We start from the raw sequence: 25,485 nt of genomic DNA, 5'->3' as shown, positions 1-25,485 counted from the left end.
CCGCACACGTGTCCAAATAATATGTTGTAGGCGATCCGGTGCATGTGGTCAATCTCCATCCGACTTGGCTCTGAACCATACATTTGTGTATATGGATACAGATATCAGCCCCACTGGCCGAGCTCCAAAAACTCTGGGGCTGGGGGTGGGGGAGGATTTTCGTGGCGTGTCAGTCGACGACTTTTTGCGTTTATTACAGGCGAGCCATCACATAGGGTCCGAGAGCAAGTAATGCATTATTCATGAGCCTTTTCCTTGGCGCAGCGTATATGGCCGCAGGACCCTTTCATCCCGTCGATGATCGACCTTCCGAAAATTCATCCTTGCCCTCCCGATGAATCGTCCCCCTTTCTTTTTTTATTCCCTCGGTGCTTGTCACCCCGGAAGAAAATAATCGGGATCGGCAAGAAGATCCCATATTTTCCTACAATTTCCCGTGAGATAGTCCCATCATGTATTTTAACGTCCAATCATTTCAACTCAACGATACTTTTTTATTAACAAGAACGCGCTTACATCATCATCATCACTCTTGAGTGCGCAATGGTTTTTTTTTTTTTTTTTTTTTCTCAAATAGCTCATAGTGAATGATAAAATAGTATGATAATCGAGACGAGAAGTAAAAAAATGTGAATTGCGCTTCAAAAGAAAGAAAACACCTGTATTCAATACGGTGTGGTTATTCGCGTTTATCGGAGCAAACGAGTGTTTACAAAAAATTGACGATATGTATACAGAGGGAGAGAGAGAGAGAGAGATAACGCACGAAGCTCTCGGTTGTATCTGCGCGAGGAGCTTTCAAATAATCAGAGATAAAAGTGAAAAAAAAAAAAATTGCGTTCGTATGAGCTTCTACGTATGTATACATAAATGAATAAAAAAAAAGATAAGAGTGGAGTAGAGGGCACCGGATTGATTCGAGGAGCGTCTGACGAGCTGCCGGTCCAAGCGAGTGGGATAGTTGTAAGACGGATGGATGGACGGACGAGGCCGTCGTGTGTATAGAGTATATCATAGTGGCGTCGACCCCAATTGTGTTTTAGATCGCCGTCGAAGCTTTTCTCGGTCGCATCTCGGTATGGTTTTAGTGTGGTAGTTCGTGGTGTCCGGCGTACACGTTCGTTCAATCGATCGAACATGAAAGACGTTGTCAATCAGGTATACACTCGCTCTCGTACTATTTTTTCTTTTCCGTTTTAATTCCTTTCCTCTTTCCTTTTCATTTTTTGTAAGACCTGCAATAAAGGTAAATCGGTGATGTTAACTGGTGAAAATCGAGTTGGCGCCGCTTGCGTTACAGTGGCTGAATAATTTACATTTTTTTTTTTTTTTTGTGATTATGTAAAAAACATGAGAGAGAATAAAATGGTCAGACACGTGTATTACTCATCGGCGGGAGTTTGGGTGAATTAAAAAATGATAAACCTACAAGAGAGACCAGCAACGACAGCACGATGTGTACACGAGACGGAGGATTGTTTTAACGAAGCGAACGCTACGTGTCGGTGGCTATTTTTATTTTTCTTCGACGGATAAAAGTGATGCGATTGCTGCCGGTCGTCCGTACATACGTGCTCGGGCTGTTCTTCGATCGAGAGACGTACGTTCGGTGGACATATAGATATATGTGTGTGCCATGCGCCTATTTATTTGCCCGGACCCGGAAGAGAGTTGCTGTACCCATGTGTATGTATACTTGCAGTGCAGCGCGACAGCGGCTGCGAAAATAATATAGAGCGACCTTTGACTCTCTTGGAATCGTTTTGTTCCTTTTGCCTGTGCCTACTTTAAGTATCGGCGGGCGGAGAAAGGTATTAGATTCGAATCTTTTCGTTTGGCCGACGCCTCGAGTACCCACCGTTGCACGCTCGCTCTCTATTTACACTATTATTTTGCCTCGGACTAGCGGTACACGCTAGCGTTGGCAAATCTATTTTTTTTTCCTTTCCTTTTTCCCCTTTCTAAACTTTAATTTTTTTTTACTCGTAGTAATAAAAAATGTCAAAAGTTTAACAATAAAAGTATTTGGATATTTTTTTTCTAGTGAAAATTAGCGCATTTAGAGATAATTTATTGCCTCGTATTTCTCAGAACGTACAATTATAGATCGGTAAATCGATTGATCATCCGATCACGTGAATTCTACATATTGTTACATTGAACAAACGATTTTCGGGTCAAGGGAGAACTAGCTCGAATTCGTGTCGACATTATAGATTTACAAAATGCGAGACCGAAAAAAGATAACAACACGTTGAAAATTTTATTTCCAACCGATTTTTCAACCACAACCGGAGATTCCACTTGGCCATAAGAAGACATCATCATGATCGTTTAGAGGTGAAAAAACCAAAATCTGCCGTATCAAGTGTACATATAATAAAATATTAATATCTTTGTCACGACGAAAACGAGGGATGAAAAAAAAAAGATAAGCGAAAGTGAGGCCATGATCGGTGCGCGGTGTAAAATTAAAAGTCCACGCGGCAAATCGATTTCCCGTAAAACACAACAAGCTAAACACGCGCCGGGGGAACGATCACGTGGGCGTATAAATTTTTCAGTCGCAGTTGCCCATCAGACATCCCTTTGAAGCTTTTGGCTCGCGTGCACTCGATTAACAAAGTCGTGCAGGTATATAAGAGAGAGAGAGAGAGAGAGAGGCACTAGCGCGAGGGTCGAAGGAATTCGCCAAAAACTCTGGGGTTCGCTCGTCTACTCGTATACCTGGTACCTACACGTACATATATGTATATGCCTACACAAGCAGCTGAAAGGCCTTCAGGTACAGGGAATATACGCGCGTGACAGGGAGAGGAAGAAGAAGAAGAAGCAAAGGGGACGACCGTATATAACATGGTATAGAGACAATTTAGGGGACATTAATTTCAAGCGCCACGTACATACCTACAGTTCAGCGAGGATTTATCGCTCGCTCGTTCGCTGCAGAGCTAGGCGATATCTCTCCTATGTCTGATGGCTCTCCGCATACCTATACATGCACCTAGTCTGAGCTCATACTTATTATGATGCGCTTTCAATTGCTATTATGCCTCCACGAACAGTGTCTATGTACACTTTTCATCCCTCCTCGAGTTTTTTCCCTCTATCTTGGATCGGTAATTAATCCAACTAAGCGTTCGCACGCCGATCTTGAGCATGACTTTTGCTTCGCAGCTGGAAAATGACGGCTTCGTTGTCCTCGAAGATTTCCTCAAGCCGGAGGAGATTGACGAGCTGAGGGGTGCGGGCGAGGAATTCACGACGAATCTGCCACCCGAGAAGGACAGAAAGATCTTCAATACCGTCGATCAGCAACAGGTGCAGGGACATTCATTTTTCGTGATATGTTTCTTTTTTTCTTCATACGTGGTACGTGACTGGAAAATTTTCCTTTTTTTTTTTTTTCGCAGAGCAAGGACCGCTACTTCATTGACAGTGCCAATAAGATATGTTACTTCTTCGAGTCGGAAGCTCTGGAGGACAATGGGAGCCTTAAAGTCCATCCACGAGTGTCCCTAAATAAAGTAAACAAGCCGCTTACGTTTATACCGTTGACAAATATTACTGTAACAAAAATGTTTACTCACTCGTACAGGTCGGGCACGCATTGCACTGGCTGCACCCGGTTTTCAAAAAGTACACTTTCAGCGAAAAAGTGAAGGAAATCGCATTTCAGTTGGAACTCATCGAGCCAGCCGTTTGTCAGTCCATGTATATTTACAAAAATCCAGGAATTGGTTCGGAAGGTGAGGAAAATCCGTGCAGCCACAGCATTGTTAATGAACTTTTTTTTTTTTTTTTATATAATTTATTTTGCGACTTACTTTGTACAAGTGAAAAATTACACATTTCTTTTTTCATCGCCATCGTTATTTTACAAGCTAATGACTTCTTTGCTTTTTAGCAATTTGTCAGATCACAGGTTTGACGCAACCATCGGCAAAAAATGTTTTTCATGTGAATAACGTAATTAATTCTTGTACTTTTACATTGTAATGTTATTTTGCGAAACTTCTCTTTTTTCTAGGGTTCCCCGTAATTTTTGTAAAAAAATTTTAGTTCCGAAAAATAACATTACAATGTGCGGGTGTCTTTACATACATAGATTTATTTAAAAAAAAAAAACCTTTAAAAGACCCGCTTGCATATTTTTCACGAAGTGACCATAAACTAATGGGTTTCATGTAAATGATAAAAAAAAATAATAATAATTACTTATTGAAGTAAAAAATGGTCAACTAAATTTTTCAAGTGGCTAATCCACGTTTTTATCGTAGAGTCTTACTTCTATAAAACATTGAAATAAATTTTTTTTATGTAATAAAATTTTTACCCAATAAACTATGCATGAAAATGAAATAAAGTAATTAAATGATAAGATAAGTATTTTACTGATGCAGTTGTGACGCACCAAGATGCCAGTTACTTGTATACGGACCCGGTAAAGCTGATCGGCTTCTGGATAGCTTTAGAAGACGCGACGAGAGATAACGGCTGCCTGTGGATAGCTTCGAGTTCACACAAAAGCGGAGTACACCGACGCTACGTACGTAACAGGGATCCATTAGCTGAAGAGTTGCTCGTTTACGACAGACCAGCAGCTTACTACCAGGAAAGTAGCTTTCGACCGATTGAGGTACGCAAGGGCACGTGCATACTGTTGCATGGCCAGGTCGTGCACTTCTCCAAGGATAATAAAAGTGATAGGTCACGACATGCATACACGTTCCACATCGTGGAAACGCACCACGTCAACTATTCGAGGAACAATTGGCTCCAGCCACCAAAAGAAGGTTTCCCTCTTCTCTATACAAACTGATCATACGGGCAATTGTCAGAACTTTGTGATGATGAAACATCAGAGTTTTCAATTCTTATTTTTCATTTAAAACTGCGTTGTAATTAAATATAACAAAAGTATAGACATATTAAAAAATAAGCGCTTTTGATTTATTTTCTCACGTCATCCGTTGATAATTCAGTTTTGTTAAGAAAAATTTCAGCTCACACTGTTATTGCATTGAAAATTAGCCATACGACAGAAATGTATGGCCAATTCTTGCAACTGCTCGTAGCCTTTCTCGAGTTTGGACTTATTCAACTTGATGCAGCAAAATAAATCCAAAGGTGTTAATTTTGACAGTTCATCGAAATCATTCAAAATGGTGGAGAAATTCACTAGAACTTCGTGCAAAGAAAGAATAATTTTATCATCTGGACAAATATTTTCATAATTAGTTGACAGAGACCTGTAAGAATAATAATAATCAAAATAAACTGTTTTTTTCTTCAAACTGTCAATGTTAAATGTATAAATAAATTTTATTTACACTCTTAAAATTTGCAACAGCTTATTCACACTAATTCCAACGTTTTGATGTTCTCGAAGAGCGAGTTTCGGCGTGAGTAATGGATTGAATTTATTGTACGCAAATGCACACTGCAGTCCTAAAATATCAGCAGCAATACCACTGAAATAATAAATCATTTTTTTTTTTTAGTTTCAAAAATAAGATTCAAATATATACATTACATTTTAGAAAAAGATAAAAATTTACCATGTATCTCTTGCAAAGGCATAAACATCCTCTAATACTTTGAATGCAAGTGTTGCCTTTTGTTCCTCCTCACTTTCATCTGGTAATCCAACAGAATCGAGAAATCGCACGCCTTTCACTTCATCCATTGATTCCAAACATTTCTGCATTAAATCCTGAACAAATAAGTTAATTAATTTTTTCCATATCGAGTAATAAAAAATACATGAGACTAATCCATGCTCCAACTTACATTTATTTTTAACAGCATATTCTCTTTAAAAGTAGCATATTTTGTGATTTGTAAAGTTTGAATTACTTCCTTGGATTTATATAAAAAAGTTTTAACCTCTTTCAACTTTCTGCCATCTTCAGATAAATTGTTCAAATATATTTTCAGATCCTGGAGTACTTTTTCAGTCTTTCTAGTGTAGAAAGATTCACTTACAGCAGCCATCCAATGTTTCAATGCACATTTTAAAACGCTATTAACTGACCATGGTGGATGTATTATGGCATGCTTTTCCCATCTATCTCCAAACAGATTTTTCATTTCTGTTGCAACTACCTATTAACGCAGTGAATTACTTTTGATTAGCTTTAAATTAAATTTGTATTAAAAAATATCACTTTGATATTTACCCGTGAAAGGACAGTTTTAAGAATCGCTTTTCCCTCTTCTATTATATCATCTGCCTTGAGTAACTCCTGTTGTAAAATTGAACTATCTCCTTGAGTTTCTTCGATTTGACCATGCAAACTGTTTGATAAAAAGTGTGTAGTTTCTGCTGCTTTCAAAAAATATATTTTTTCCAGAGGATCGTTTCGTCCCAGTATTGTAATATCATGAATCATAGCTTTTGTACCAAGATTTTTATCGTATGATAACAGTACCTGTAACAAAAATCATTCAATTTTATAACTCGTCAGTGAGTGCCCGTTTGCAATTTCACTCATTCAATACATACTGGTGTTTTTGCTGATTCTTTGATTTGTAAGCAAGTTTGTAATATCTCATCATCAGGACACTCAGTAGCAAATTTTTTTTTGTTCTCTTCAACATCTCTCGGCGTTTGTCCCAAAAAACGAGGATGTTTGGCGGTAAAATGACGATTTAAAAAATCAACAGCTTTTCTAGCTTTATATTTTAAGGCTTCAGATCTTGTGTTATTTTTGTCATCCTTTATAAAATCTAACTCCTACAAATTGATTAAATTGGTTGTTTAATGATATTTACTAATGCAGAAAAAAAAAATCTACTAACTTGTAATACTGTCCATGGTACAACTATAAAGGGTCTACCAAATATATTAGAGTTGAAATCTCTAACTTCTTCAATGAATGTCAAGTTTGATAGATAAACATTTGTGTCAATAACTATATAAAAGGCATTCGTTTCTCCAGGAATATTTGGTGCTTGTAAGACATTGCACGAAAGCTCACTTAGTGTTTCCGAGGGCTCTTCACAAAGTTTGACCCTAGCAGAGTAAACCTTTGAACAAAATGGTATTATTCATTATTGTGTCAACTGTACAAGAAATTAAATGCAACCGTAATTTATAAAAATTGAAACTATTTGAACGTTGGTTTGACTTACTAAATGTATAGATGGATACAAATAAAAATATTACACTTACTTCAGACATAATCTTTTCATCTCCAACCGCCTCCCACTCCATTTCTTCACAATATACACTTGTGCTACTACTTATTTTTTCCAAAATTCTTTGATTGCTTATATCATGTTCTTCGTTTCTTTGTTGTTCAACATTAGTCAATATTAATCCGCAATTAGCTTCGATCTGATTTTCTAAATGGAACAACCTGGTATGAGCATCCTTAGGTGAAAATGGGGTTGAATGATCCAACTTACTTCTACTTGATGAATTGTCAACATCATCACTACTACTATTAACACGGCTTGCTCCAGGACTTTCATTTTTTGGGGTGGTTAAGCTCTTTCTAAGCTTAGCCAACCTCTCGTTGGCTAAATTCTTTCTCGTCATTTTTATTGAAGTATTTGGGCTCGCATCATCATCTGAACCTTTGTCATTGGCACTTTTAGAGTTGCTATTTGAATGATTAGTTTTTGATTTCTCGACTCTAGATACAATGACTTTTGGAATTCTTCCAACTGTCTTATCTGCTTTTACAGTGTTAGAACCACTTTTGGGAGAATCAACTCTGCATGCAGAAGTGGCAGCCTTTGTTATTTTAGTGCCTATACTGGTTGTACTTGAAACAGCACTGCAGTCTGAAGCTGATGTGCTGGAGGAAGCAACAGAGCTGCTGCGTCGAGTTCTGCGTGATGGAGTCAAAGGCTCAGAGTTTTCCGTCGTTTTTTCTGATACGGTAGGTGCATCTTTTTTCTTTTGAGCGACTGACTTGGAGCCACTTTTTTTGCTTTCAGCTTCAGCCTTTCGCAGAGCCAATTTTTCTCGATAAAGGCGCATGGCAGGTGTATCATTGTTGGGTGTGGGGGACGTAAGAACAGATACATTTTTAACTTTCAATTTCGGCCGCTTCTCGATGATATTCTTTAAAATATCTCCTGCCACTCCAGGACTGGCATCTGAAAATTCCTCGCTGTCTCTGTCCTGAATTTTACGCTTCTTACTTTTGCGGGCAGACTTTTCATGAAAAAAAGCAAGGAATTATTGTTCATCTCACAGACATGAGTTGACATCCACAAAACAATCGTAAATAGTTTTTTTGTGATATAAAAAATAAGCTTACCTTGTCCTCCGACTCGATAGGAGGTGCCCATTCGGATGAGCCCCCTTGTTCGTCGGCCTTGAAATAAAAAGGTCTATCGGGATGCTTGCGAGAAATAGCTTCACCCCAGCCTGGTGTCAAGGCTACTTTCTTCGATTTTCCCAATGCGTTAAGAACATTAGACATTTTTTACAGGATGTTTATGGATTTAACCTTCGTAAAAACAAAAACGAGGACGGAATAGAGCATTAGTGCTGACGTAAACAGGCAGAACCAATTGTTGCAATGCTTGATTCGTGAAATGATTCACATTGCACTTGAAGTCCAAAACACCGTACTTACAAGATGACTTTTTTATGGCACCAAGTATTTCACTGTATACACAACAAATGCTTTTATGTGACCTGAGAGCTCAACACAACACTTGTCAACACTTGTTTTTTATTGCTTCCCCCGTCTTATTTCCTATATTTTCTCCCATTTACGCCACGCGCGCGCGCGCCACGCGATGTAGGATATAGGTATATCATGGGTGTTTTCCGCAATCGTCACCAGCAGTAATAGTAGGTTGCGCTCTACGTTACCATCAGGTTGGTAAGTCAACTACCTTGAATTAACTGGCGCTCGATCTGTTCCGTAATCTACTGGCGCGCCATCAGTGAAAATAGCAGACAACAGTCGACAGCGATGAAATCTTCACTTTTTTCTCGACTTTCACGTCGTCTGCTGTTTTAACTGGCCTGCAGATTACGGAATAAAGTATAGCGCCAAGTATATATCTCACTAAATAAAAAATACATTTATTACAGAAATGTAAATTTTAAATGTTATAAGTAAACAAAGAACCCAACCTTCTCTGATCAAGTGAGATCCAATGCTCGATTCTTATGAGACTTTTCGTGTGACTGTGCTTCTTTTTCAGGCCTTTTTTCTTCGGTTGTCTCTTTTGGACGGATTAATTTGTGCTTACATGAGTTAATGGTAAAAGGCCTAGAGTATTGTAATTTTGTAAATATTGTCGATTTTATGAGCCATATAAGGTAAGTAGAATATTTAAGATTTTAGAGGTAGATTTTAAGGTAAAAGATAAATTGTAAACTTGCCGCAAACAGCACGAACCACGTCAACTTTTTATTATCTATCTACAAGATTAGTTGCGGCTGGTTTATAACTAACAAAGTGACTTTACTGTAAATAGCAATAATTACTTGGATCAGCGCCATCTAGCGGTCTTTATTTTTTGGCCAAAAGTGGCTCCTAAAATTCTAAATCAGAGCATTCAGGATTAGAGCCATTTAGTCAATTATAAACCAGCCGCAACTCATGATGAAGCTATAAAATGAAAAAATAACGATACGTGTGTTTTTGGCGGCAAACTAACAATCTATCTTATGCTCGAAAATTTATCTTTAAAAGTATAAACACGTAGGAGGTCAATTTTTGGTAGAAAATAGATTGTTAACTTGCCGCCAAAAACACACGTATCGTTATTTTTTCATTTTATAGCTTCATCATGAGTTGCGGCTGGTTTATAACTGACCAAATGGCTCTATGCGCTAAAGCTCTGGTTCAAAAGTTTAGGGCCACTTTTTAGTTCAGAAATTCGCACGCTAGATAGCGCTGATCCAAATAACTATTACTACTTATAGTAGAGCCATTTAATCAATTATAAACCAGCCGCAACTAATTTTATAGATAGATAATAAAAAATTGACGTGGTTTGTGCTGTTTGCGGCAAATTCACAATCTATTTTTTACCCAAAAGTCGACCTCCAAAAATATAGATATTCATATGGTTTAATAAAATCGACCATACGGCATTACTTAGTAGTTATTACTATAATTACTACGCATAACACTTCACGTACATCTTACACCGTGCTCTCTTTACCAGAATGATAAAGTTAGAGGCTGTAAAGTTACGTAGGTCGTGGTGGTTACGCCGCTCAATCGTCAGATCGTCACCAGCAAGTAATTTAAATTTGCGCTCTACGTTACCGTCAGGTCGGTAAGTCAACTATACCTTGAATTAAACTGGCGCTTTATTCCGCGTAATCTGGGGTGTTTTCCGCAATCGTCATGACGCTTCTCCCCATATCTCCAGTACACTGCACATCAGTGGTAGATAAAATATGAAAATATCGCTCCGAGCAGTCCGAGCCGATACAGAGGTTGCGCCCCCTCTAGCCAAAATCAGGCAAAATTTCTTGCATGTAAACAAACGGCTTAGAGCATATATACATGCGTACAGCTGCTTGTGATTGGCAGTTGGCAGTCCTGCTGTCTTATTCAGCCAATCACAAGCAGCTATACGCATGTATATATGTTCTAAACCGTTTGTTTACATGCAAGAAATTTTGCCTGATTTTGGCTAGAGGGGGCGCAACCTCTGTATCGGCTCGGAGCGAACAACTGTCCCGCGGGTATGTGAATAACAAAAATACTTTTAAAGAGGTAAGGGCAAGGAAGACAAAGGAAAACAAAACATCATAGTCAAACATATTCATATAAACAATGTATTTTACATAAGATACTCCGACATCGAAGAAAACGACGATGGGTAGTAGTATTGTGTTATTTACGTTAATAAACAACGTCGTCGTAAAAATTTACCGACGCTGTTGTTGCGCCCTGTCACTTTTCAATAATAAATAAGTATGAAATGTAAATAATAACTATTTACAAAATACGCAAGTGTCAAATAATCTTATACGATGGGCGAGGGTCGCTCTCTCCCAATTTATCTAATCATCATCATATATGCTCATCGTCCGATGCAGCTAATGTTGACGATTAAAATGAGATGCGAGCTGCGCCCGTACATAACTATAATAAACGCTCTAGTTTGCTCGTATTTTTCAGTTCGATTTGTACTTTCTATTTCAATAGAAATACGCGATGATAAATGTATACGCCGAAACGCGTTACAAATAGATAATTTTTATCCACTTTTTTCCAGCTTTCTTTTTATTTTCGACGTTTAGTTGGTTACTTGAGGTTTTTTTTTTTTTCAATTTTTTTCCATTGAATTATTTTAAAGATATTGATGTATCTCTTTTAACAATGGACTAAATTTTCATACGAGTGTGTGACGCACAGGTAAAATGCGTTTCAGTCTAGTTAAATGTTGATGCCTTTTAATAAAAATAAAAATATCAATCGCACATAGATTTTCGAAACTCAATTTATTCAATCTGACAATAGAAATAAACGTATTCCCATAAAATGTGTTTGTTCAAGTTAATTTTTATAAGTAGTGATAAAGATTTGTCACAAATCTCACCACTACACCTACTTAGTTGTCTAATAATTAAGTTTATACACATCAATTTTACATGTCAATTAATTCGAAAGAATTTCGTAATAGTGCGTTGTCCCTCGTATTTTCATACATATATTTACAATATCGATAAATAACTAGGCGCCAAATATTTTACCATCCTAAAAATTTAATTACGTTGTACGTTGAAACAAACAAGCCAGGACGGGCCGAGTCACTACGATTATTTCTCATATTTTACCCTTTTCATTTATTTCTTTGTGTTTTTTTTTCTTTTTTTTTTTTTTTTTTGCAAAAATGTCCATGATATAAATGCTCTCAAGTGATCAATAACATGAAAAATGATAAAATTACTTGGGGTTAAAAATTCTTGTCTCACCCTCCAATAATTATAAAATTACTTATTTTAGCTGTAAAAAAAGAGATTATAATACGTTTTAATCGTAGCAAAAAATGGTTTTAATCAGAGATTCTTTAAAGAGGCAAAAAAAGTATAAAATATCAGTTTAAAAAAGTCAAGCCTCTGCTTGTAATAATAATTTTTAATCACCGGTGTTTATGACTATTAAACTTTTTTCGAAAAACATAAAATTAGCAAGTAGCTCTCTTGTTTTACAAATAATTATTTTTAGTGAATTTATATACTTTGCAAGCATAACTTGTAACAGTAAAAGATTCTCGAAAAAAATTTGTGTCCAACGTATAGAAACATCCTATATGAAATGATAAATAAACTTAAACTTTCACTCTTGCGCTCATTTTCGCGTTCATTTACTGAATAATATTTACTTTTTATGTTCCAACATACTGTCACACTTGTACGTTCACTTTTATTTTAAAAGAAACGCTTGCACCGTTCTCAAGCCCAATAACTAACTCTGTAGACATGTTTGTTATTATTATAATGTAGTAATACACAATGAAAAATTGTTGAAAATTAAAACAAAGCACGGGCATCAAACTGAGAAAAAAATATCACAGTATTTTCGCAAGATAGCTTTATGGGTCGTCGTAGTTGTGTTCGCATATATAGACACGACCACTCGCCAATTTCAATTACTTAATAAAACAATACGATGCATTAGTCTATCAAAAAAGCTTTTAATTAGCTCGGGATTAAACCAAGCGAAACTTTTTTGGTACTCAAATACACTTTTAGTGTTCATATTCTATATTCTACGTAGATATTATTAATGGTTATCTATTGTAGTTGCCTATACAGAACTTATTTATTCTGAAGCTTTTATCTGATACTACTGTCTGTCTAAAAATATTTCTGAGAATGAATACTGTTTTTTTGTTGTATTATTAACGTGTTATATGCAATATCATGCTATTAATGAGTTAAAAGATACGAGATTTACGTACAAAAATCGACAACATTACATAGTAAATAAGATGTGTTGTTTAACTTTTCATTTTATGTATACTATGAGTATGCATTACATACAACTTTATGTTACAAAGTAATAATTTTCTAAGAACTACATATCTCTACGGCTATTCATCGAAATCACTTCAACATCCCATTACGATTTTATTAGTGAAATTCAGTGAAGCGTTGATTTACTAAAAACTAAATAACTTTTTATAAATTTTTCAAAAAATGTTCAAAGGTGAGTATCAAAATTATGTAAATCTTCTTCACAAATTTTTCCGGATAGAAACGAAATATTGTTCGAAAATGAGAAACAAAAATTTAAATAATTTTTTCTGTTGAGAAAAATATTGTCGACGAGTGACTCGACCTATAAATCTCTGGCCAAACTTTTTCCCTCACTTCAATGTACATAATAACAAAATCATACATAATTAATTTAAATTAATACTATACAAAGATATAGTTGATTGCACTTGATTCTCTCGAAGAATAACGATAACTGAGGAACGATCGAGTCTACAATCTACATGGGGACACTTATCTCAATCATTAAAAATTTTATAGGTACGTCTCTTAATTCTATTTACCGACACATAACTAATCTCTCACGCAAATACTAACATTTTTTCATTATAATTTACAATTGTTTGTCGCATCAGCAAATCTGCACGAGTAAAAAGTAAAAATAAAAAAAATGTTATCTATCTGTGAAAACAAATGCAAATTCTTAGACTCTTTATTTATATTGTTACTTTTTCACTCAACTTTTATACATATTAGAGCCACGTGCACGACATAATTGATCATTTTGTCACGCGAACTTTCACTTTACTAACGTAACGTAACTTTCGTAACGATTTGAACAACCGATTTCTTAAATTCTAACATGATTCATTGATGCGCAAGTGATGCATGTATTTTTCTTTTACGAAAAAAATGCGTAAAAATCGATCGATCACGAGAAACTCATTAATAGAGATTATTTCATCTCTAAAAATCACGATACCCAATAACGCTCTTCTCAATACTTGCCTACTGATTAGCAAAAACGCTGGCCTACTGCGCGGGTGGCTGAGGGTCAGTAGGCACATTTGGATTAGCATAGGGTGGCAAAAAAGAGTAATTGGGATAAGGTGGAGGCGGCGGATGAGGAAAGGGAGGATACGAGTAGCTGGAAGGATGCGACGCCGGCGGTGGCGCGTAATTTCGATACGGATCGACGGCTGGCGGCGCCGGCCCGTGAAAAGCTGAATACATACGTGCGTAATCAGCATTATACGATGGGCCTCCGTATGCCGGATAACCGGGCGTTGCTGTAAATACAATGTTCACTCAATATTCAGGTTCAAAAGCATAAGCGACGAATTTCGAATTTTTACTCACCTCCTGGTGCATAAGCCGCGGAACTAGCGGGCGCCGGTGGGTAATGTTGAGAGTACGGATCATACGGAGCCGGCGGATACGGGCTCGAATACGCCGATCTCACGCTAGACGGGTGACTGAAAGCAGTGGGAGCGTGCACCTCCTCCCTGACGTTAGTCGAGACAGTGCTCCCAGCAGCGGCCCCAGTACCATGTGTGTTGCCTTCGATGGGCTTCGCTAATGCCGATTGAACGACCTCCGACGCAACGCTACTCTTCTGCGGGATCGGAGTCCTAGAGTAAGCCGAGGTCTCGCTTATCGGTTTCGGTACTTGCTCCACAAGTATCGGCTTAGGTTGTGCGACCGGAGCTGAATTGGTCTCGGGCGTAACTCTAGGCAAACCAGCCTGTGGGTGAGACTGCGGCGGTGCAGTCGTTGACGTTACCGATGCTGCGGCTGGCGGGTAGTACGGGCCGTACGGATCAGCTATGGGTCTCGCTCTGGGGTCTCCGTAGTCGTAGTACCTTGAGTATTGTGAATACGGATAGCCCTGAGGTAACCCGGAGTTGGATTCCCCTGGGACTGTTGATTCACGAAGGGGCACGCTATTGACGCTAGTTTCCACGGGTTTCGGCCTTGGCAGCTGAGCCGGAAGCGTCGATACGGGGGCAGGTACGTTTAGTGCGGGACTCGTGCCGAAGCTCTTGCTGCTGTCGATAACGGGATCCGGCGTCACTCGGGGTGTGCTACTGGCGCTGTGATACTGACGGGACTGCGGTCGGCTGATGTTGTGCGTTTGTTGAGGCATTGGTTGCACCGCTGGAGGAATCACTTGATGCTGCTGCTGCTGCTGCTGCTGCTGATGCGGTTGTTGATGCAAATGAGACTGAGGCTGAGATTGTGGCTGATTTTGTGGATGAGGATGAAGGTATGGCTGATGCTGGAGATGTAGCTGTTGCTGCTGTTGGTGTTGCACTGTGTTTTCGATGATAACGTCGTCACTACCGTCCGCTTTCTTTTGGTCCAGAGTTCTACTAAAATCAGTGAATTTCTTTGGTGCCTGAGTTTTTGGATCAGGCGCGTAATAGTCGCGATCTTGCGGTGTTCTCATGCCCTGCGATCTCGCCGGCGAATTTTCCATGGGATAGCCGAAAGATGTTTTGTTTGCCGATGTTGGTCTCTGCAAGTTGGAGTCCGTGTCCGAATTGGACGGCCGGCTCGATGGACTGTAGTCCGAGTTCGAGCCGGTCTCTGCAACCACATCGTCTATGTGAACTTCTTCGACCCTCTGATCTGTTCGCATTCTGTGACCATCCGAGGAGTTTGAGTTTTCGCCCATCGAGCTGACATCGCTCGGGTTGTCTAGTTTCGATTTGTTTATCTTGGATAAGGACACCTGGTTCGTGTTGATTTGATTCGTGTAGGGCTTCGCTGCCGCAGTGGCCACGTTTTTTGTTCGCTTGGCAACCTCCTTTTCGCCAAATGGACGGTAATTAACACCAGTCCTGATTGGTGTACGATTTTGTTGCACCGGTGGGATTGATGGAGTAGACTTTGGAATTATCGAAATCGCAGAGTTGTTACGAAGCGGGAAGCCAATTTCCGATTTGTTCACTGCACTTCGTTGCGGTACTGGTGTTATACCTGTCACATAAAAACATACAATTTAGTTTTAATGATCGACTTGCAAAAATTTAGTGTTAAAAGAGTTACGAACCTATATAAGTTTATGAAAATAAAAGTGATGATAATATATATAACAATAAAAAAAGTAATCTCAAAAATACACGTCTTTTTAGCGTTATTACAGTTTTTAATATTCATTGGAAGTACTAATAAAAAAATTCATATTTTTGTGTGAGGTATAGTAATCTTGTGAGAAAGAAGGTGTTCTTTACTTTTTTTAGGCTCTTCTTCTTTCTTCTGCTGGTTTATTTTCAAAGCAGTTCTGATAGCGATGATTTTTCCAGACTCCAATTGCATGTAAATGCCCTTGGGACTCTTAAGAACCATGACTCTTTGGCCAGCTTTTAAAACGATACTACCCTTATCCGGGGAATTGGTGGGTATCACAACATCCAGGGGCAAGGTCATTTCTTGCGCGCTCATGCCTTGCCTCTGCCAAACTTCGGCCGGGATCCATCTACTTCCGCTCGGATTTCTACCGATATTGTCTATGCCGCGCTGTTGCATTGGCCTCACAGAGGCAACGGGTTTAGGTGCCGGTCCACCATTATCGCCACGAATCTGTCTAATCTGCAGACTTCCAGCTGACACAGACACTACAAATTTATTGAAGCGTTAGTATCAAACAGTAAAATATCAAAATATATAATATTTTTTAAATATATTAAAACATACCTCTAGCTGCTGTATTGCCTGGAACATAGTTGTAACTTGGTCTTGCGCAAGTAGCTGCCATTTTTTCTAATTCATAGCCTCTTCTTGCTAGTCTTTTCTCTGCTTGACTGAGCTTCTTCTCCTTGCGATCAACGAGCAAACTTTCGTGGTGGAAAGGCTCTTTCGTAAATAGAGATGAATGCTTGTCTAATACTGTATGCATCACTTCGTCCGAATATTTATCCTTACACTCTGAAAAGTCCTGCACCTGACTGTCCTCTTCCCAATCCCAAGAAAGCGTCGTCGCTTCTTTCAATGATAAGTGAGCGTCAGGATTGCACTGATCGACCACACGATCGGCCATTCCCTGTTTGCTGATCTGTCTATCGTAAATCTTTCTCTCTAAACAGTTGTCAGTGACCAAACGATAAACGTAGCAATTTTTTTGCTGACCGTACCGATAGACTCTACAAACGGCTTGCGTATCGTGACATGGATTCCAGGAGGCATCAAATACAATAGCTCTGTTTGCTCCGACGAGATTTATTCCCAAAGAACCAGCTCGCGTTGATACCAGGAAGAGATGAACCTTTTTATTCACGTTAAATTCATTGATTAATTTTTCTCGCTCTAGGGCAGTGGTACTTCCATCTAGCCGGTAATAATTGACATTTTTCATCCAGCTTTCTCTCTGACCATCTGACAATTTAAATGGATTCTTAGCCAAAAAATCCTCGATCAGGTTTAATGTAAAAAGAGACTGGGAAAAAGTAAGAATGCGATCTCCCATGCTTATGGCCTCTTCGAGGATGCAGAAAAACAATGTCATTTTGGCGGAGGCGGTAATCAAACCCGGTATGTAACCTTTCATCAATTCAATAGCCCAATCGTATGGGATACGCGCGTCTAGTTCCTTTGTGTTGGCGATTGCTGCAGCTATTCCACCAGGAGCGTTTTTATCCTTTTCAATTTCATCCTTTAGTATGTACTCGTCATCAGATTTGTCTTCTTTACTTTTATCCTTATCCACTGATCCATCGTTGTTTTTATCATCGTCAAGTTTAGACGACTCGTTGAGATTCTGAGTGTTTTCAGGGATACTTTCAGTCGTAGCACTTGATGTATTATTAGAAGCAGGTACTGGTGCTGGTACATTATCACTTGATTGAAGTTGAGGTTGATTTGGTTTACTCTGCAATGCATTAGCGGTGTTTGTTGTAACCTGATGCTGAAATTGCTGCCCAGGCACTGATTGCACCGTCGACTTGGAATCCGTAACAGTGTTGGTCGAAAAATTTTGATACTGCTGATTTTGTTGATTCTGTTGTTGATTTTGTTGATTTTCGGAATAATTTTCAGCCGTGGCAGTATGTTCTTGGTAGTTGCCTTGATATTGGTTTTGAGAACTAGGATTACTGTAGTATGGATCGTTGGAGTTTTGATAATTTTGTTGCCAATACGGATCTTGGCTTTGCGATGGTGCTTGTTGTTGTTGATTTGTTGCTGCTTGATTCGAAACAGGCAATTGGGCAGTGGGCGATGCAAAACTAGGAGTGCTGGGAGTCATAGGATAATTACTACCATGATTTTGCGTACTCTGAGAATCAGAGCGAGGGTAGTTGTGCTGTTGTTGTTGTTGATCATTCTGACCGATATTTTTTCCTCCTTGATTAGGAATTTGTGAATTTTTAGGATAATTAAGAGCTTGATTTTGAGTGAGTTGGCTAGTCTGGCTTTGTTGGGTGTTTGTTTGGTATCCATGAGATGCTTGTGAAGAATGCGATGTAACACCTGCTTGGTTTGTGTTGTAATTTATTTGTCCCGTTGGAGCTTGTTGAGCCTGTAAGAAAAAATATTAATAAAGAAACATAATTGTAAACATAAATTATTTAAATAGTTGGTAATTTTCATGCTCAAATCCAATGTTTACCTGCTGAGATGGTTGCGAAAATCCAGGTACTGGTTGACCATAAGCATTTTGCTGCGGCTGTTGATGCTGCGATTGCTGTTGCTGAGACTGTTGGGACTGCTGGTGCATATTATTTGGATAAATTGATTGGTTGGGTTGATTCGAATTAGCAGACATTTGCCCATAATTTGGCGAGGTTGTTTGTGACATGTTTTGGTAGCCTTTGATCTGACTTGACTGAGCATAAGGTTGTTGCTGATGATTAGTTTGTTGTTGTTGTTGCTGTTGCTGTTGCTGTTGCTGTTGCTGTTGCTGTTGCTGTTGCTGTTGCTGTTGCTGCTGCTGCTGCTGCTGCTGCTGCTGCTGCGGCTGATTCGGGTTATAAGCTACAGAATGAGGCGCAGTTGCTTGATTTACAGGATAAGAATGAGACTGGTTCTGCATAGGAGGAACATTTTGATTTGATTGCGTGGCTAAGCTGGAGTACGACTGCTGAGATGAGTTTTGAATTGAAGGATTGGGCATGTGTTGATGTTGATTTTGGGGATACCCTGAAACATTGGATAGAGATGCGCTCGAAGATTGCTGCTGTTGATTACTCATGTATCCAGTAGCTGTATTTGAATTTTGATTCAGTTGCTGATTGCTTGTGTAGTTCACACTATTGTTTTGCATTTGTTGAGAGTTTACGTTGCTGTAATTTTGATTCTGGTTTGAAGGTGGATAAGGGTTGTATTCAGACATAGCCATTTGACCTGATGGTTGGGCGTGTGATTGGAAATTAGGTTGCTGCTGTTGATGCGACCCTTGCGAATAATTTGATCCTTGACTGAAATTTTGCGAATAGTTCCTATCCTGCTCTTGAAAAGAATAGTTGGAACGAGAAAAGCCCTCAGCTGTTGCCGTATTTCCTATCTGCTGACTCTGATCTGGCCGGAAATTTGTAGACGTGTTGGTAGGTGTACTAGGACCTGTAGGCGAAGGTCCAGGAAACCTCTGAGGCTGACCACTGATCGCGGGAGCAGAAGTATCATTTGACGACACGTTATAATTTTGCTGTCCTTGATACTGCTGCTGTTGCTGTTGCGGTTGTTGCAGCGTTTGATTATCTGAGGGGTAGCTGGGATTTTGATTATACTGAGAATAATTTTGACTTTCCGTTGCCGGGAACTTTTGTGGTGCAGACTGATTTTGATTACCATAATAATTGTACTCATTGGCATGATAATTGCCCGTCTGTTGCTGCTGTGGGTAATTTTGATAACCAGTGTGTTGCGGTGGTGGTTGTTGCTGCTGCTGCTGCTGCTGTTGCAAATAAGTGTTTTGCACAGGTGGATTCGAAAAAGCTTGATTACTAGTCATGGCTGAAGGCTGGGCAGGTGCTCCAAAGTTTGTATAATTTTGCGATTTCATAGCATCACTTTCCAAATTTTCACTTGATGCAGCTGATGCATAAGATTCTGCAATGGCAGCTGTTTTATTTTTCGCAATCGTCTTTTTGCCCTTTTTACCCTCACCCTTGAGAGCTCTAGGTTTATTTCCACGTTTTGCGCCTGCATTTGGTGTTTTATCACCCATCGTCTCTTCAAGATCCAAGTCATCCTCTTCGTTTGCCTGTCGTTTTTTCAAAAAGTGATACAAAACATCTGGATGATTCCAGATCTTACAGCACACGGCAAAGGCTTTGAGGGGGTTCGGCACCGCTCGAGTCTTAACCACTTGGTTCATAAAAGTGTCATAAAGCTTGCGTTGAAACGGCGTCATTCGAACCAAAAGAATGTACTCCTCTTTGCGCGGAAGAGAAACTTGAAGCACAGAATGTGATCGACGTTGCACAAATCCTTGAAGAAGATCATGAAGCACGTGAGCGCGGTATCGCATCAATCTTATATCCTGGGGGGTCGAATCTATACATTGACCATTTTGAATAGGACGCTCAAACATGTTACAAAACTCGCTTTTTGTTCCTGGAATTAATATTGATTTTTTCTATGTAATTATTTTACATAAAATAATTTGTTGTTATATGTACAGCACTGAGGTGACAGTAAAAAAAAAAAATAATAATAATAATAAATAAATAAAAAAACTTTAAGCTGTTACATTACAAATTTTATAACAAAAAAATACCTAAATAATTTGGCCTCACAAAGTCCACCATGCACCAATATTCCAGCAAATTGTTCTGCAGCGGATAACCAGTGAGAACGACACGACGCTTTGTCCGCATCTGCTTTAATGCTAAGCTAATGCTGGCGTGAGAATTTTTGATTCGATGTCCTTCGTCGCAAATAACCAAGTCGGGTCCTGGATTTACAAGAGCTGTATGCATTTCGTCAAGCAGCGGCTTATTCTTGTCTTCTTCTTCAACATCGTTTGATGGATCTTTAAAGGGTTGCGGCTGGCCACGTTTTCGTTTAGCTTTGTTTGGCTTTTTTAAAGATAATTGCCTGTACAACTCGTAACCAATGAGCAACACTCCACCGATTTTCTGCCATTCCCGAATCACGCGAGCCCGAGCTGCCATAGTTTTATGCGAGTCATTTAAAATGTGCAACTGAAAATGTCTCGGCCTTATTTCTATATCAGTGGGGGCATCGACGCTGAAAGGAGTTTTGACAATCTCCTCTTTATTGTCTTCCGATTTTTCCGTTTTTGACTCTTCCGTTTCTTTTTTCGGCTCCTCCGTGCCTGTTTTTTGGTTCGTATCAGTTTTATTGCTCTCTACTTTTGGTTCCTGTGATGTTATATTTTCAACTTTTTTCACATCAGTTGCTTCCGGTGTGGGTTGATTTCCATAATTTTGATACGGCATGTTGGTACTTATATTGTATCCAGGGTAGACTGAAGTTGGGGCTTGAGAATTGACATTGTGAACGCCTGGATGAATATTGGGTTCTGCGCCTGGATAATTAGAAGAGGACTGCATGGTGGATGTGTGCTGCATATGAGCTGGATATTGTACATTTGGAGGAGGATAATTTGGATTATACTGGGGTATCCCTCGATTATTCATTGCGTAAGGATTCGCATGAGGATTCATTTGTTGAGGGTGGCCAGAAGGTTCAGTCTTGACAGCATTGTATCCAGGATTATTTCCCGGATACATCGATCCATAGCGAGGATCGTACATTGCACTACTCTGACCATAATGGGGAACCATATTTTGGTTGTAGCCATAGTGAGTAGCATATGGATTATTATCTGGCATGTAGCCAGACTGATGGTGTTGACTGTTTGAATCTTGCTCTGAGCTAAACCGTGACAAAGAAGACAAATCACTCTGATTACTTTCTTCCTTTATATTTGTCTTTTCCTCTACCTGCAATTGAGTTTAATCATAGTCAGTAATGATATACACAACGTAGATTGAATGGTGATTTTTTTTTTTTTTTTTTTTTTTTTTAAGAATTTTATCTTACTTTTGGTTTGTTGGGATCTTCATAAGGTAACCACATGTTGAATTCAGCCAACCAATTTTGCAATGTATTAATGGGCATGATACACAACACTGTTTTAGCATCGGTGCAACGAAAAAAAATGTCGCAAAAACTGGCCACTTGTAAAGTTTTCCCCAAACCCATGCTGTGAGCTAGAATGCAGCCAAAACCTGAACTCGTTTTGTACCTTTCAATGCTCTCCACGATATTATCGTACAAAAAGCGAATGCCACCAATCTGATGAGGCTTGATTATTCGCGCTACTTGTGGCGCTAAAAAGACGTCAGGTTCATTTTTCGGATGTCCTACATTCACTATTTGAACACAAAACAAAATGCTTGTACTTGCTTTTATGTAATTTTCCATGTAAATAATATCGCATTCTTAGGTCAAGTGAAAAAAAATTACCTATTACTCTGCCCTGATCATCGGGAATGTTATAACGATCGGTTGTGTGCATACCAGAATTAGAGGGATCTTCTTCATTATCTGTTTCTTCCGTTTCGCTTGGGTCGCTCAAAACAATACAATCATCATCAGAACTCTCACTCGAGCTAGATATCGTCACTACGTCCTTGCCTTTGGCTTTCGGTGCCCCGGCAAGCTTGCGTGCCTGTTGCATTTGTTTTTCGTGAAACATTTCCTCATCTTCAATCTCAGCCTCGACATCCGAAAGATCCGAATCCGTGTAGTACTCGAGATGCTCGATCGGCTCCTTCTTTGGAACGACTGGCGAGATGCTGACTGACGGGGTCATCATGCGGATTCGCTGCTGCAGTGCATTGGCTTGACTAGGACGACCCGGCGGTCGTGAGAGTGACGTTGGTTGGCCAGTCCTACCTCCGCGCTGAAAGCGGGAACCCTCGCCCATCGGACGACGTTGCCCGGCTTGCGTCTGTTGACTAACTGATGACTGACTTCCAGCTGCCACGCTTGAGTTGACTTTCAACATCACGGAACTTGGCAAGCGAGCCTGCGACTGCAGAGAAACAATGTCAATGTTGTAACAGGTAAAAAAAAAAAAATATTTATAACTACTCATTTGTAAATTTTGTACCTCTCTGATGATCCTTTGTTGTTCTTGAAGACGCTGCAAACGCTCCATTTCTTGTCTTTGAGCTGAAAGAGTCGCCTCGTCTAGTTGCGTTTCGTCCATTACTTCTCTTATATTTCGCCTCATGTTGGATAGTTTTTTATCCATTTTGGAATCTAATTCGGAAGAATTTTCATGACCCTCGTCTTTTTTCTGCTTTTTCTTTGTTGAATCCAAATCGTCATTGACATCTGTTCGTCGCTTTTTAACATCGTGGCCGTCTTCCTCGCCAGATCGAGAGAGCGACTTGTCATCTTCATCTTCGTCATCGTTCATTTTACCTAGTAAATCTGCTTCTGTTACTTCTTGACCTTCTATGGGTGCACCTGATAAATAAAAATACAAATTCCACGATTAATCCAACAAATAATTTCTAATTAAAAAAAAAAAAAAAAAAAAAAGCTCACCTTCCAAAGGTAATGTATCCAGTATGTTGACGGATTCAATTCCTATATCGTCCTCCTCATCTTCTTCCTCTTCATTGTCGTCAGAGGGAAGAGATTGGATATGTTGCCTCTCAGTCTCCATTCTTACGTCTATATGTGAATCGATTGTTTCATCGAGATCCATATCGTCGGCTGATCCTTCTGTTCTAATTTCTTCTACCTCATCCGATTGTCGAGGTGCAACGTTAATTGCTCTCGCATTTTCCGTCCCTCCGTTGTTAGAACCTTCAGAAATCTCGTCATTGCCAGTTTGACGATCACCCATTTCTTTAGAATTATCAACGCCACGATCAGGCTGAACGACTCCTTCAGTATTTCCAAAGGAGCCCTCTTTAGAGACCTGTTCTACACTACCATCTTTAACGCTCGTTAAAAAATTATCAAAATTGTCAGACATATTGCTTTGAATGTTCATCAAGATTGTCCATCATGCAAAATATCACTTCTTCTAAAATTGACGAGGTATCCTTTGACATTATCGCCAAATTCCATCCTGAAACATTTGAAAGTACGTGCAACTTAAAATAAGTGTTTCATGTTGACAAATCATCATTGTTCAAAGTAAAGAAACAAAGCTGGGGTAAGTGCGTGCATCATTAAGATGTAGGTATGGTACCTTGACTGAACCAGCAATAATTTGACGCTCATAGCAAACGATTCCCATTGCCTCTGAAACACATATCCCTAGGCACAATCAGTTTATCTCAATCATCATGAGAAATGCTTAGATTATTCAACCACAAGTTTGCACAAGTTGAAAACAAGAGTAGGTTTATGTAGCCTACTTGTAGGTACTATAAAATTTTAATGAAACTGAATGTTCTACTTGTCAGCATTGTAAGCATACATGCATTCACTGAACACTTAAAAAAAACACTGCACAAACGAGAGTGCTCCAGGAATCGAGAACACAGAAAGAGATACTTTACACGGATCGAGGATATAATTTCTCGTGTAGTATGAACATGGAGCAGAAAACGCGACGTCCTCACGGGAAACACTGCAACACAAAACACACAACACCACTATCTCGCAACGATCGACGATTCGGCGGCGTCGTCCTGTTGCAGCAACCAATTAAGTAAGTAAGTATTACGAAATTGTACAAACAACACTTTGGCCGAAGAAGAAGGATCAGCGAGAGGACAACGAAGGGACAGTCGCGACGAGGAACCGGAGCAACGTCATCGCCGTGGACGAGGTGGGCCTCTCTCGTTACCATCGGCGGAACTGGGAGTCCATGGCGTCCCTGTCCATTCGAGACGATGACGACGACAGTGGCGGTGGGGCAGAAACGATCGCTGTACTGCTCGCTTGCGCGTGTACGTATACACGCGCATCCGCACGCCTACGTGCATGAACAGACACAGATGGGATAAAAAAAGAGAGATAGAGAAGCGGCTAATCGCGGGTTCGACGCTCCGAACTCCAAAGTTATTAAAGCTCCGTTCTCTCTTTCTCTCTCCTGTGAATTGCTCTCTGTTGTTGCGGGCGGCTGGTGATTTGCTGAACCCCCGTACCTGCACCAGGCTATCTGCACGCACCCAGTCCTTGTTCTACCTTCTACCATTTACGTGGTCAACCCTCGAAATCTGCCCTACTCCCGGAAGGAACTACCCCCTTAATTGTATTTTATCATTTTCCGACCCCCAACTCTTGATATATACGTGTAAACTTACGCCCCTGACTGTAATGGTGTATGTATACCTATTTTTTTGTGTCCTTGTCTATGTCAGCAGCCCCCCCGAGCCCTGAGAGAGAGAGAGAGCTGTGGGGGCCTATGGTGTGTATTTTCCGTTCTCCTCCTCTCTCTTCCTTTACCGATATTTATACCTGTATGGTGTGTATCATTTTCTGCTCCTCGCCTCTCGCTGGCTCTGGCTCGAGCTCTTTTCTCACGGTTCTTCACGGTACAGAGATGTATCCTGCTGTACATATGCATCTATATATACTTACATTTAATGGAGAGAGGAGTATGG

The 25,485-nt window shown here is 39.6% G+C and overlaps 3 protein-coding genes across 5 annotated transcripts; 1 reads left to right on the top strand and 2 right to left on the bottom strand.

Annotated features, from left to right (window-relative positions):
• Positions 1-994: 994 nt before the first annotated feature.
• Positions 995-5,334, top strand: Phyhd1 (Phytanoyl-CoA dioxygenase domain containing 1). Of its 2 annotated transcripts, none has more exons than XM_014354193.2 (5): positions 995-1,158; positions 3,178-3,321; positions 3,414-3,527; positions 3,599-3,749; positions 4,404-5,334. In XM_014354193.2, the coding sequence occupies exons 1-5, from the start codon at positions 1,138-1,140 to the stop codon at positions 4,820-4,822; spliced, it is 849 nt and encodes a 282-aa protein (XP_014209679.1). In that variant the 5' UTR covers positions 995-1,137; the 3' UTR covers positions 4,823-5,334. The 2 variants fall into 2 exon arrangements, with proteins under 2 accessions (XP_014209679.1, XP_089454429.1); XM_089598303.1 differs by lacking the exon at positions 995-1,158 and adding an exon at positions 2,823-2,859.
• On the bottom strand, positions 4,051-8,725 carry Swt1 (Swt1 RNA endoribonuclease). Of its 2 annotated transcripts, XM_014354192.2 has the most exons (11): positions 8,598-8,725; positions 8,277-8,468; positions 7,414-8,170; positions 7,178-7,350; positions 6,805-7,032; positions 6,509-6,739; positions 6,183-6,434; positions 5,794-6,108; positions 5,562-5,716; positions 5,334-5,474; positions 4,051-5,252 (listed from the first exon to the last, which is right to left on the bottom strand). In XM_014354192.2, the coding sequence occupies exons 2-11, from the start codon at positions 8,439-8,441 to the stop codon at positions 5,003-5,005; spliced, it is 2,667 nt and encodes an 888-aa protein (XP_014209678.2). In that variant the 5' UTR covers positions 8,442-8,468; positions 8,598-8,725; the 3' UTR covers positions 4,051-5,002. The 2 variants fall into 2 exon arrangements, with proteins under 2 accessions (XP_014209678.2, XP_014209677.2); XM_014354191.2 differs by having other exon boundaries at positions 7,178-8,170.
• Positions 8,726-12,025: 3,300 nt separating this feature from the next.
• LOC106640208 (uncharacterized) lies at positions 12,026-24,751 on the bottom strand. Its single transcript, XM_089598876.1, has 10 exons — positions 24,123-24,751; positions 23,468-23,999; positions 22,376-23,386; positions 21,950-22,281; positions 20,658-21,849; positions 18,549-20,494; positions 16,640-18,458; positions 16,177-16,560; positions 14,300-15,922; positions 12,026-14,229 (listed from the first exon to the last, which is right to left on the bottom strand). The coding sequence occupies exons 2-10, from the start codon at positions 23,919-23,921 to the stop codon at positions 13,973-13,975; spliced, it is 9,018 nt and encodes a 3,005-aa protein (XP_089455002.1). The 5' UTR covers positions 23,922-23,999; positions 24,123-24,751; the 3' UTR covers positions 12,026-13,972.
• Between the last annotated feature and the right edge of the window lie 734 nt (positions 24,752-25,485).

The sequence above is a fragment of the Copidosoma floridanum genome, unplaced genomic scaffold (assembly GCF_036245765.1).
Source record: "Copidosoma floridanum isolate Cflo_tuat_1 unplaced genomic scaffold, Cflo_Japanese_pri ptg000006l, whole genome shotgun sequence".
Taxonomy (NCBI): domain Eukaryota; kingdom Metazoa; phylum Arthropoda; class Insecta; order Hymenoptera; family Encyrtidae; genus Copidosoma; species Copidosoma floridanum.
The sequence above is the reverse complement of the archived record's forward strand: the minus strand, read 5'-3'. Positions and strand labels throughout refer to the sequence as shown.